The following is a 13,994-nucleotide window of genomic DNA, read 5'->3' as shown; positions in this document are numbered from 1 at the left end:
TAAACTGTTCTCAGTTTTCCAAATGTTTTGCCACCTAATGTCCTGTCTGGGATTTTGCCCATGCTGCTTCCTCTGACTTTCTTTGCTAATCTGTACTTTTGACAAATTGTACTCATCATTAGGTCTCAGTTTATACTTTATCTATGGATTGTCCTCACTTTTTGTGGGGAAGGGCAATGCCATTTCCATGCACTGTACAAGTATTTGGTGATTACCCATTTATCCCACTGTGTTATGATTTTCTTGACTAGATATAAACAAATTTCTACTGAATAGTGGCTGTGATTTACTTGTTGTTGATTTCTTTAGTGTCTGCATGGGGCCCACCATGTTGTATGTTAATACTTATGAAATGAATCATGCTGCATTATTGTGATTGTTAATTACTGATCATTTTCTCCAGAATTGTCCAGGGCAAGGCTACAGATTTTTTAGGTTGATTTTGAAGATTGAATTTTATTATTAGCACCCACTGCTAATTTCTAATACTTTATGTTTATATTTCATTTACTGTTTTGAATTTATTTATGCATAAAGCCTTTCTTCTTGTGATTTTTGTTTATGTTTTAATTTTTTATAACTTTGAGATTTATTCCTGCCTCAGGTGGAAGATGCACTGTCCTATCTTGACCAGGTGAAGCTACAGTTTGGTAGTCAGCCTCAGGTCTACAATGATTTCCTTGACATCATGAAGGAATTTAAATCTCAGAGGTAAAAGATGTGGTTACACTTAAGTTTGTGGTTGGCATGTTGTTTTTAGATGGAGACTTATTCTTATCTGTTGGATGTCCCCTTTTGGAGGTTGAATTTTCAGGATCATGCTTTTATTTTACGGACTTATTTGTTGGTTTATTGATGGAAATATTGGCCACTAGACTTTTGTTTTCTCCCTATTGGTAAATTTTTCTTACCTAGAATATTTCTTAATGCTGTATCTGAATCAGTTGAGTAACACCAATAATAATTTAGGCTACTTGATTTTTGGATTAGTTTAATATACCCTAGTATTCTGGCATGGCTCACTATTGCAAGAGAATAACATGCCCAGAAAATGGTTTATTTTGGCTTATCAAAGTTTGATTTTTTTTTTTTTTTTTGGTAACTGTAAATGCTGCATTTACTAAACTGTAACATGCTAAGGGCAAATGTATGTACCTCCACCAAAGCCAAGTATTAATTTCAAGAAATAGCAAAATTCAAAGGTTGAATCTTGCTCAGGAATCACAACTTTAGACTCACTGAGAATCTTCTTGATAGAATTGTTGCCATGACTGTATTTTCTTCAAAATTGTGACGAGGCCTCTTTGGGCTTAGCTTTAGAATTTCAGAATTATTTATGTCATTAATTATTATACTATACAGGTTGATTTTTTTTTATATTTTTCTTTTTAGAGAACACCTAGTTAAATTTTTTCCTTAGGGTGTTCATTAAACCTGCTATTCATCAACCTGCTTTTCTTTCTTTCCTTTTTTTTTTTTTTTTTTTTAATCAGCATTGACACTCCAGGAGTGATTAGCCGTGTGTCACAGTTGTTCAAAGGCCACCCTGACCTGATCATGGGTTTCAACACCTTCTTGCCTCCTGGCTATAAAATTGAAGTACAGACCAATGATATGGTGAATGTGACAACTCCTGGCCAGGTTCATCAGATCCCCACCCACGGCATCCAGCCCCAGCCTCAGCCACCACCCCAGCATCCTTCTCAGCCTTCAGCCCAGTCAGCTCCAGCTCCTGCTCAACCTGCTCCTCAGCCCCCACCTGCCAAAGTTAGCAAGGTGAGCACTTGGAAAATACTGCGTTGTATGAAATGTATCCCCTAGAAAGCATCCTTCTTGACATTTTCCCTTTATAAAACTCAAATAATAGACAAATCACAAAGATTTCATTAGAGAAGATGTAGACATCACTATCATGTGGCTCACATTTGCATATCACATATTTAGTATCTATTTAAATTGACATATCAGGAACCAGTGAGAGCTCAAGGTTTCCTCTAACCTCAGCTTCCCAAGTAGCTGGGACTACAGGCATGTGCCATTGTACCCAGCTTGGAAATGATCATTTTACCATGGTCAAATTCAGGGTACTAAAATAGGGCACTAAATTTAGGGTACTAAGTCACACATGGTTATTTGCAAAAGATATTCTGTTTTTCAGGTTAGGTCATATCAGACTAGAAGATCTTGATGGTGGTGGTGGTGATGGTGTGTTGTTGGTCTAGACCCACACTGTTTGGTACACTATCCACTAGCCACATATGACTGTATTTTAATTTAAATCAGTTAAACAAATTCAGCTTTTCATTTACTCTGACCACATTTTAAGTGCTCAGTAGCCACATATGGCTAGTGGCTATTTTACAGGATGGTGCAAATAGAGAACATTTCGTGATCTCACAGTCTACGGGACAGAGCTGGTCTAAAAGACATTTTTATGTGAGTTACTACAACAATTAAAGTGTTGTTATCTTTGAAATTAAAGATCCATATAGAATGAGTGGTTTTTTTTTTTTTTTTCCTTTGTGTACCTATTGAGATAGTGAGCACATGAAAAACTCTTCTCTATAATGGAGATGGCTCCAGTTTCAAGGTTGTATTTAGAAAGTTTAAGACTTAAGATATTTGTATCATAATTTGCAATACCTCTACATCTCCTACCCCTATCTAGTATGATTTGAGTTGAGCTAAACTAGCCTGCCCTGAGAAGTAAAGGATATCAGTTGATCAGGCATTTTGTTTCTTTTTAGCTTGAACTTTCTAGCCCTTTGTCAGACCATCTATGCTCTTGAATAAAGGTTTTTTTTCTTTTTAGCCTTCCCAGTTACAAGCACATACTCCAGCCAGTCAGCAGACTCCCCCACTCCCACCATATGCATCCCCACGTTCTCCACCGGTCCAGCCTCACACACCAGTGACAATCTCATTGGGAACTGCCCCATCCTTGCAGAACAATCAGCCTGTGGAATTTAATCATGCCATCAACTATGTTAATAAGATCAAGAACAGATTCCAGGGCCAACCAGATATCTACAAAGCGTTCCTGGAGATTTTGCACACATATCAGGTAAGTGTCCTTAAAGTCAGTTTTATTTGCCCAATTTGAGTGCTCTGTATCATCCGGTCAGTGGCTGGTGAAATGAATACATGTTTTATCTGTTAAGTTTAGAGGGCAATTTGTGTAGACTGGTTAATCTACTATAAGAGTAGAAAGTTCTCTAATATTTTATCAGTTAGTCCCCCACCACTACCACCACCACCACCACCCAGACACATTAACATTTACTGCCCTAATTTTAAAAGTAATTAATTGTCATCAGCATCTTCTGTTCTTTCTCAATGTAAATGTCTGTCGTCAAAACAAGTAACAAGAACATAGACTTTTTTTAGTGCAGCCTATGTAGATGATATAGGAGCATCAAATATTATAGAAAGTGTTCAGTGGTATGTGATTGAAAACGGTGGCCCTCTACTATGATCTCTTCCTACTTGCAATTCCTCAGAAAGAACAACGTAATGCCAAGGAGGCTGGAGGAAACTATACTCCAGCTTTGACTGAGCAGGAGGTATATGCCCAGGTGGCTCGTCTCTTTAAAAACCAAGAAGATCTTTTGTCAGAATTTGGACAGTTTCTACCAGACGCCAACAGCTCTGTGGTAAGCTTTAATTTAGAAAAACTGCACTATTTAGAATTGTCATCTTAGATAAGTTGGTAAGCCATGATCAGAATGGGACTTCCTAGATGCTACTTAACTTGCTTTGATCAGAGCATTAATCTCTTGCATGTGTCTTAATCAGCTTTTAAGCAAAACAACTGCAGAGAAGGTTGATTCTGTGAGGAATGACCATGGAGGCACTGTGAAGAAGCCCCAACTCAACAACAAGCCACAGAGGCCCAGCCAGAATGGCTGCCAAATCCGCAGGCACTCTGGAACAGGAACCACACCTCCAGTGAAGGTGAGAATGGGCAGGAGCTACTCATTTTAACTTCCACAAGCAGTCCCAGTATACAAGTACTCTAGATTTGATTGTGTGTTCTTATCTTAAGGGTAACAGTTGGATCCTGAATATTCATAGCAAGTTGTATAGGTCACAGAAACTTAATTGCAAAACTTTTTATCTGGTTTTGCAAAAGAATGTTAGAATAATATTTGTTGCTTGGATTATTGTGGTTTTTTGACTGTTTTATTTCTAATTTTCTTTGCTATGAGCTATTATTTTTGTTTGCTGCTAAGGCTTTATGAGATTTACTAATTTTTCCCTTCTTTAAGTCTGCTTTCTGCTAGGATGATGTTTAGGCTTGATAATTGTTTCAGAAATATAAGGGGATGGTCTCTGGGGTCTACTTGCAAATATAGCCCAGGTGCTTTGTGAGAACTCTTTAACTAGGGGCCTGTCCTGCCCAGGGTTCTTTGTTGGGTTGCCAGATCTGATCTATATCATCTTAATCTCCAAGGCAGAGCCTTTGGGCTATAGCAGAAGGAGGTCTTAAGCTCCTGTTAGTAACCCATCACATGATGCTTCTTGTTATAGTAAAACACTGATGGCCTGTCTACAGAAAACTAAGCTTTCTCCCCTTCTTTGCAATGCAACTATAATAGGAAGAGGAATAAATGGATGTAACAAATGTTGAAATCTTACATGAATTCTAAAGCAATATGTAATATGGAAAAAATAAACATGTCTACACAATTTCATTGAAGAATCGGAGAAGCTAGTGAAATTTCTAATAGTAAGAGGTGACTGACTGGGGGCTGGGGTTGTGGCTTAGCAGTAGAGCGCTTGCCTCGCATGTTTGAGGGCCTGGCTTCAATCCTCAGCACCACATAAAAATAAATAAATAAAATAAAGGTATTGTGTCCAACTACAATTAAAAAATAAAAATTAAAAAAGGTGACTAGTGAACAAATGACTTGACCCCAGGGACTGACGCAGTAGGTGTTGCCACATTTTTGAAGGACCCTAATTTGTGTGTGTGTTTTTAATGATTTCTCTTTTTTCACTTCAGTAAAGGTACTATATGGATAGCAAGAATCATCTTTGCAGATAGGCTCCACTCTTGGATTTATTTTCCTCCCATAATTGATGATATGCAGGTGGAGGTGGAAACAATATGTTGGGAGCTTACAATTTCCACCTGCTTTTTATAGGCAGTATGAGCAGAGGCTATGGCTCCTATGAATGTGGGCTCTGAGATGGCCAAGGTAAATGTGCTGCTGCTTACAAAGTTTATGAATTTCTAGTGAGAAGTAGGTTTTTTAAAGTAAATTCTTGGACTTCGAGTACCTAGCATGTGTGAGACCCTCAATTCAACTGCAGCACTGAAAAAAAATTGTTATGACAGGACTATAGCATAGCCTTTAAATTATTCTGAGTGGATATTATTGATGAGATAGTTATTCCTTCTATTAGGAAAGTATTTTTTAATGAATTTTTAAATTAAAATATTATTAAAGGGTAAAGATTGAATTTTGTCTACTACAGGCAACACATGCCAGATAGTTTTTATAAATAGCCTTTTTTTTTTTTCCTCAACTGATAGGAAAAGAAATCAGTGGTATTAGATTAGAAATTAAGTTACTTTTGGCCTCTAGGAAAAGTAAAGTTATTCTGAAAGTTTTCCACAGTAATGCTGTGATCATTTCTGGAGATAACATTTTAGGGGTAGTAGAATGATTCTATGAGTTTCTGATGGAGAAACAAATTGACAGGCAAACAAAGAGAAAGACAGTAGAATTTTTTTAGGGTATAAAGTGAGTTAGTGACTTGAATTCTTACTTATTTCAATGTATTCATCAGCAGCAATTTCAGTAATGGAACCGTTTAACAGAGATGAAAATACAAGTCAGAGAAGTCCACTTTGAGCCTCACATATCTGGTTTTTTTTTTTTTTTTCTTCTTTGCAGAAGAAACCCAAACTGCTCAGCCTAAAGGATTCTTCTATGGCAGATGCCAGCAAGCATGGGGTTGGAACTGAATCATTATTTTTTGATAAGGTGAGTAAAGATGAATATGGTTTGATATTAGCATATTAGCTATTAATGATGAAGGAGAATCACTCCATTCCCAGAAAAGGCTCCCCCCCCCCCCCCCCCCCCGCCCCAAAGACATCAAAATGATTAGGACGTCCTCTCTCTTTGTCTGTCTTTTCAGTGTTGGGGATTGAACCCAAAGCCTTGTACATTCCTATGCAAGCATTCAGGGGAACTGTGCCCCCAGTCCTAGGTCTTTCTAGTTTTTAACTGGGTCCTTGCTGTCAGCTACTGTTAGCCCTGCTAGAGAAGTAGTAGCACTTTCTTTTTTGGTTTTGTGAAGTACTTTGTGACAATATACAGCATTTCATGGTGGAAGAAAGCCTTTTTAGAAATGTGTCATGTTCCTCTCAAAAGAAGGTGTTGGGCCCTCTCTATAGATAGATAGCCTGGTCTGTACAATGGGAAGTGTTAGTACCAGCATCTTGTTGAGAATTTAAGATGTCTCTTTGGGGTGGAGGTGGGGGTGAAAGGGATACTAGGGATTGAACCCAGAGGAGCTTTACCACTGAGCTACATCCCTAGACATTTTTAATTTTTATTTTGCATCAATGTCTCACTAAGGTGCTTGAATCCTTACTGATTTGCTGAGGCTGGCCTTGAACTTGCAATCCTACTGCCTTTGTCTCCCAAATCACTGAGATGACAGGCATACACCCATGTGCCTAGCAACGTTTTTTTTCCCCCCCTTAGGATTTTTTTTTCTTAGGGATTGAAATCCAGGGCCTCACATACGCCAGATGTGTGCTTTACCTCTGACTTATTCTCCCAGCCCCAAAATGACTTGTAATCTTCTAATTGCTGTGATAATTATTTGCAGTAAACACATATAGTGTTGTGGGAATTCTGATTTAATGGAATGTTTTCAAAGATCCCCAGGTGTTTTTAATGAGCAGACAGAATGGAGATTACTGGTACAAACCATGTTGTGTGATATTATAGTTTGATTCCTCTCCTGTAACAGGCTTCCTTTTTGGAGTTAGCTTGGTAATTAGCAGTCAACTTTTGAGTGGGGTAGCTGGCAACTATTTGGGCTTCTTACTGTAGGAACCTGCTTGAATTGATCTGGTGGTGATTAAGCTTATCTTGTACCTCTGGATTTTTATAGAAAGGCAGATGATATCTTTCTGTCTCTGTATATGTGACCTCTCCTGTAAAAGGTAGTGATATTTTTTAGTGCTTTTAATAAGGGATACATAATTAAGAATGTATTCGTGATCTATGTGGAGCTTACTTTAAGTTGTCAGTGGTAGAAGAAATGAAAAGAGAAGGAACAAAATTTACTATATATTAATCGTTGAGGCTGAATGAGTATATAGGGTTAGACTTACATATGCTTTTGTATACATTGAGAAGCTAATAAAAGCAAATAGGCATATACTACAAAAAGTACAGTACATTTATCTTTAGCTTTAAAAGTTCATATTCCATACAGTATCTATTGCTGGACAGTCATGAAAAGAATAGTCTACTATTAAAGGTTTGTTAGTTCTAAGAAGACTCAGTATGAAGAACATATTTATCTTTGTGAAGATGAACGCTTTGTGGTATACACTCCTTTGTCATTTGAAGTTTGTGGAAATGGGAAGTGCTAATAATAAAGAATTTTGTTTGGTGGCAGTCTACAGTCCCCACCAAAGAACTACAATGCTATTTACTTTTGTAACTAAAACTCCAGATTGGTCACCTAGTTAGGTTAGTTTTACTCTCTTCTGTGCCATTGACTTCTTTATATTTTGGAATATTAAAATGTTCAGCTGGGTATGGTAGCTCACACCTGTAATCTCAGCAACTTAGTAAAACCTATCTCAAAATTAAAAAATAAAATAAAAATGCAGCTGGGGATGTGGCTCAGTTAAGTGCCTCAGGCTTCAGTCCCCAGTACCAAAAAAAATAAGTATGTAAATAAAATGTTCAGTGATATAGAAGTAAGGGAAAGGAGCAAGTCAGAAGACAGAAGTATCTTTAATTTAAAATGCCTTCATTCAAGATTACTAGTTTGAAAACAGTGTTGACAGAAATTCTTGCTGCTCTAAACCCCTGTTAGGAAGAGCATTAAAAGCTTGGGTAGGGGCTAGGGCTGTAGCTCAGTGATAGGGCGTTTGCCTAACACATGTGAGGCACTGGATTCAATCCTCAACACCACATAAAAAAATAAATAAAATAAAGGTATTGTGTCAATCTATAACTAAAAATATTTTTAAAAAAAGCTCCAGTAAATCTAACATGGTCTGGAGAAGCAAGCATATAAGGATGTATACTCTAGGATTTTTAAAATTTTTATTGTGGAAATACTAAAACATATGAAAGTAAAGAATAAAATGATCCCTTATATACCATCCAGCTTCTGCCCTTTCCAACTCCTAGCCAGTACACTTGACTCATATGTTTTCTCACTCATCCTAGTTTATTTGGAGACAAATGTCAGATGATATATTATTTTATCAATAAAAATTTTAGTAAGATGACTTCTTTTAAAATATGATCATTATTGCATCTTTTAAAAACTAACATTGATTTCTTTATCATCAAATATCAGGTCAAAATTTCCCCAATTTTAAAAAAGTAGTTCAAGTCCTTGAGTCCCCACATAACCATCTTTCTTCTGTTTATCTCCATAAGGTGCGAAAGGCTCTACGAAGTGCAGAGGCCTATGAAAATTTCCTGCGTTGTCTTGTTATCTTTAACCAGGAGGTGATTTCTCGGGCTGAACTTGTGCAGCTAGTCTCTCCGTTTCTGGGGTAAGTAAAATGAGGTACTTAACCCCTGATTCTGATAAGAAAATAAAGTAATAATTGATTTGTGAGAGTATATGATAGGCAAAGTTGATTTAATTGAGATAAGTCAATTGACTCAAATGCCAGTGTTGAGTTCTAAGAGATCTTCTAATTTAACTCTAGAGATCAGAAATTAGGCAGAGTGTACATTGAAATATTTATCTACAAATGGCCAAGACTAGTTGTCTCCTGATTCTCTAACAAAGTGCTTGATGTTTGTAGAGACAAATCTTTCCCAGGTTCTAGAATCTTGACTATATTTAACAACCTAAGAATTATGTGAACCCTGAAGCAATATTCTTGATCAAAAAAAAAGGCTGGTTATTGCCTAGTTTCAGTGCAAATCTTCCATTAGCACCTTAATTGATCTGAGAGCATTCTATTAAGAGGAAACCAAATGCTTAGAACCGGTGTTTCTTAGGAAGTAATTATCAATGGCATTTGTTTCTGGTAGCAGAGTTCTGACCCAACCCCAAATAGTGGAAGTCTTACCTTGGGATTACTATATCATGGCTCTAATTGCTTACCAGTTTTTGGTTTGATTCTTCAGGAAATTCCCTGAATTGTTTAATTGGTTTAAAAACTTCCTGGGCTATAAGGAATCTGTACATCTGGAAACCTTTCCAAAGGAACGAGCCACAGAGGGCATTGCCATGGAGATAGATTATGCCTCTTGTAAAAGGCTTGGCTCTAGCTATCGAGCCTTGCCCAAGAGTTACCAGCAGCCCAAGTGTACAGGACGGACTCCTCTCTGTAAAGAGGTAAGGATCAGCCCTGAATTCTTAGCTTTCTTCAGAAGATAGCAGTGGTACCAGGGCTTAAGGATTTATCTGGATGATAGAATTAAGAACCTTCTCCAAGCTGGGCACAGTGGCTTATACCTGCAGTCCCAGTGATGCTAAAGGCTGAGATAGGGGGATTGCAAGTTCAAAACCAGTCTCAGCAATTTAGCAAGACCTGGCTCAAAAAATGCAAAGGACTGGGGATGTAACTCAGTGGTAGAGCACCAATTCTCAGTACTCCCCAAAAGAGCCTCTATTTTTTGAGAATGCTTAATCACCAGAAAGCTTTTGTTAGGTTTACAGTCTTTCTTTTTCTACCCGAAGGTTTTAAATGACCTTAGTACCCCCCAAAAGAGCCTCTATTTTTTGAGAATGCTTAATCACCAGAAAGCTTTTGTTAGGTTTACAGTCTCTCTTTTTCTACCCAAAGGTTTTAAATGATACCTGGGTTTCCTTTCCATCATGGTCTGAAGATTCCACCTTTGTTAGTTCTAAGAAGACTCAGTATGAAGAACATATTTATCGTTGTGAAGATGAGCGCTTTGAGGTATACACTCATTTGAAGTTTGTCATTTGAAGTTTGTGGAAATGGGAGATACTAAGTGAAAGGATATATTAAATATGATCTGTGAAGGTTGGCTGTTTTAAGATCAGAGAACCAGAGGCTCACATTCTTTGGTAAATGCTTATACTGATAGTAGCTATGCTTTCTGCATTTTGTCTCATGTATTAGTAAAAAAATTTTTATGGTGTGACTTATCTAGGCCATTAGCCTTTTTTAAATCATCTGTTGATGACTAAATAGTAATCCTTTTATCATTTATCATTTTAATGATAGCATTGTGTTTTATATGTATCTGTAAAATTAGTATCTTAAGATCTATATTGCTTTCTTGAAGTTGTTTTGAAAGATTTATATTTTTAAGTTCTCTGTATTGTTATGCTTACTTAGCCTGGTATCTTGGTATGGTTAGCAAACCAATTCTGCTGTGGGAACTGGAATTCTGCCAGGTGGGGTGGCACACACCTGTAATTCCAGTGATTTGGGAAGCTGAGGCAGGAGGATTGCAAGTACCAGGCCAGCCCCATCAATTTAACAAGGCTATAAGCAACTTAGTAAGACCCTTTCTCAAAAAAGGACTGGGGATGTGGCTAGTGGTTACATGCCCTTGGGTTCAATCCTGTTTTTTGTTGTTGTTGATGTTGTTGTTTTAAGGTGTAAATTCTTCACTCATGTAATTCATATTGATTTGGCTTCTTTGGGAAGAAAATTAAGTTGGGGACTTTGTGTGTTAAAGTAGTTGGGAAGGAGTGAGCTGGAGTAAATTAGTGAGTTGGTAAAATGCTATTATATTAGGAGAGGACTACTGAAATAAAATCAAATCCCCATTATTCAGATTGAAGTCTACTTATGCTACCGTCAAGAGAAGTACATATGTATATCTTTACAGATGTAAAATTAAGTATATCCAGTTTAGTGTACATTGAGTGGCTCTGCTAATTCATATGGATAGGAGATATCTTTTTCAACAAGGAACCACATATTATTGCCTGGCTACTGGCAAGTGGCTGGCCATCTTTGGCCTCAGGATTTATGAACAGTGTCAGCCATTTGCAGAAAATTAAATCATGATAGGTCTTAACTTCCATGGGGAGTTGTTTTTTTGTTTGTTTTATTTGCTGTACTGGGGATTAAATCCAGGACCTTGGGCATGCTAGGCAAACATTCTAGCACTGAGCCACATTCCCAGCACCCATGGGGACTTTCATCAAACTACAGAAAGCATTTCTTTATTACCTATGTTAGCAAGGTCAGATGACTTGGAAAACATAAGTGCCAGCAGTTCAGTTACAATAAGTTGTTCCTTTTCCTTCTCAACTGCAAACGAGAGGCAACATCTTCATTTTCCATTTATGACTCTAAGGGCAAAGGAGAAGACGTGTGGCTTGTTGGGTGTGTGTATATGCTTCGAATTTGGCAGAATAGACTATTTGAAGGAGTGTTGCAACTCCCATATCTCAGTGACTTAGAAAAACAGAAGGCTTATTTATCATGCTATGTTGTGTGTTCATGTTTAACAGTGGATTTTGCTCATGAGAATTACTTAGGGACCTATGCTAACAGTGCTACTATTTTGAATGCTAGTCCCTAGAATGAAGAGAGCTCAGAAGGACCTCACACACCTAAATGTTCCAGTCTTGAAATAATAAACATTACTTCTCACCTCATCACAGCTCATTTACCAGAAGTAGTTATATTACCCTATCTAATCATCTAGGAGCCAGGAAGATTGGGGAGGGCAGAGAACTAGAAATACTTGATGCCTGCTGCAGTCCCCAAAATAAGAGAATTTAGGAAACACTAGTCCCTTGAGACTATTAAATCACTTTTTTAGAATTTCTTATTTAGAGATTCTTTTTTTAAGCTTGGGGTAAAGATATTTAAATGTTGCCAGGACAGGTAGGTTGTTGCCTAAGAATAAGTGCCAGCAGTTCAGTAACAATTTAAGTAGCTACCCATAGATAGAACCATGGGTAGAACTCTTAGTTTTGGGAGTTGTTTTTTGTTTATTTGTTTTAACTGTAACAAGTCTTAGCAATTTAGGAAGGTTCAGAGAGAACTTTCAATGAAATTGCCTGTTAAATCTCTCTCACCTAAGATTAGCAATTCTAAGCATACTGTGGTGGTGGTGGTGATAATAATGATAATAGGAGTAATAATAACTACTACTCCATTTTTATTGGATTTGTGTGTGTGTGCGCAGTGTTGGAAATCTTGGCTGTTTCTTGTTTGCCAGGCAGTGTGTTAAACACTCTACATGGATCATATCATTTACTCAAAAAAAAAAAAAAAAAAAAAAAAAAACACCTTCATGAGAGTAGTAGGTGTTTTAATCCATATTTGGCTAGTATGACAGATTCAAATCCAGAGAGTTTTGACTCCCTACTTTATTCTCCCAACTGATTTAGATCCTGACACCTTTGTCTTCCTCTTTAGCTTGATGTAGTTTTAGAGACCAATCTGGCAACAATCCGAGTTCTAGAAGCAATACAGAAAAAGCTTTCCCGATTGTCTGCTGAGGAACAAGCCAAATTTCGCTTGGATAACACCCTTGGGGGTACTTCGGAAGTCATCCATCGAAAAGCACTCCAGAGGATATATGCTGATAAAGCGGCTGACATCATTGATGGTCTGAGGAAGAATCCTTCCATTGCTGTTCCTATTGTCCTTAAAAGGTACCCAGGCAAATGTGCCCTTCGTGCTTTAGTATGTTTCAGTGTCTCATTAAATAAGGCTCTTAATTTTCAATCTGATTGTCCCATGAGACCTCCAATGTGCTCCAGCTCTGGTGTTTGGATATCAGGCGCATGAGGTTGGATAGTAGAACTTCTTTTGGGGGTTCTGTGTAACCAACATTAAAGAACAAATCTTGAAAGTTTATAGTGGAGTGCTTTGTGTGTACAGTTGAAGGGTTTTATAATTTTTAGTTAATGAGCTTAAAGAGATGGGGTTCTCACTATGTTGCCCAGTCCAGCATCAAACTCCTGGGTGCCAAGTGTTCCTCCTGCCTTAGCCTTCCAAATAGCTAAGATTACAGGTATGCACCTTGGCCATCTTGGGAGTGTTTAGATTTAAAATGTAAAAAGAACAAAGAAGGAAACAAGTATCTGTATTCCTGCCACTGAGGATTAACTACTGTAAATGTCTTAGTTCAGCTTTTAATAAGAAAAATCACTTTGTCATTGTAAAATCTGATACATGCTCATTATGAAAAAGGACCTCATTTACCGTTTTTGCCAAGAATATCTTACTTCTCATAGCTAAGCTAACAAGCTTCCATGTCAGACTTAGGTGTAAAGGAGCAACATGTTGTGCCCACCTAAGTCCAGGCATCAGTGCAGGAGGCTGAGCCCCCCTGTGCTCTAAGTCTAAAGCACTCTTGCCCACACTAATTCTTTTATTAGTAACTGACTTTCCTTTCAATGTCACCTGGTAAAAGTTGATTCTGGTTTGCTACACAGTTCACAGATACCCAGCTTTTTATTTTTTTACCTAGGGTTCCCCTCAAGATCTGACACAAATTGATGATTATTCTTCTTACCAGTAGCATGTAACTTCTGGCTTTTGAGACATAGTGTATTTTTTACTTGTAGTGTTTTTTTGGTTTTTATTCTTCTGGAGCATTAGAATTAGTTGTTCTGGTCGCAGTTTTGCAGACTGTCCAAATGAACATTTTTGTGCAAGTTCTCTGCTCTTGTACTTTGTATTTTCTTCAGCATTAGTAAACATTAGTCATGTAATAGAGAAATAGGTTTAACCTTGTTTTAGCTGGCCAAGGAAAAGAACCATGTTTTCAAAGAATACTTAATGATCTATCTACTACTGTGTGCCATAGTGTGGAATG

General features: G+C 37.5%; 1 protein-coding gene across 4 annotated transcripts in view; it reads left to right on the top strand.

Annotated features, from left to right (window-relative positions):
* Window positions 1-13,994, top strand: part of Sin3a (SIN3 transcription regulator family member A) — a 59,041-nt gene that overhangs the window by 24,114 nt on the left and 20,933 nt on the right. For 3 of the 4 annotated variants that reach the window (XM_026387773.2, XM_026387771.2, XM_026387774.2), the window contains exons 4-13: window positions 605-711; window positions 1,494-1,776; window positions 2,813-3,064; window positions 3,501-3,653; window positions 3,796-3,954; window positions 5,904-5,993; window positions 8,652-8,770; window positions 9,357-9,567; window positions 10,019-10,135; window positions 12,587-12,825. In XM_026387773.2, coding sequence (XP_026243558.1) covers window positions 605-711; window positions 1,494-1,776; window positions 2,813-3,064; window positions 3,501-3,653; window positions 3,796-3,954; window positions 5,904-5,993; window positions 8,652-8,770; window positions 9,357-9,567; window positions 10,019-10,135; window positions 12,587-12,825 — 1,730 coding nt within the window. The remainder of the gene's footprint in view (window positions 1-604; window positions 712-1,493; window positions 1,777-2,812; window positions 3,065-3,500; window positions 3,654-3,795; window positions 3,955-5,903; window positions 5,994-8,651; window positions 8,771-9,356; window positions 9,568-10,018; window positions 10,136-12,586; window positions 12,826-13,994) is intronic. The other variant, XM_026387775.2, reaches the window with a different exon arrangement.

Source organism: Urocitellus parryii, chromosome 6 (assembly GCF_045843805.1).
Source record: "Urocitellus parryii isolate mUroPar1 chromosome 6, mUroPar1.hap1, whole genome shotgun sequence".
Classification (NCBI taxonomy): domain Eukaryota; kingdom Metazoa; phylum Chordata; class Mammalia; order Rodentia; family Sciuridae; genus Urocitellus; species Urocitellus parryii.
Note: the sequence above shows the minus strand (reverse complement) of the source record. Positions and strands in the feature narration are given on the sequence as shown.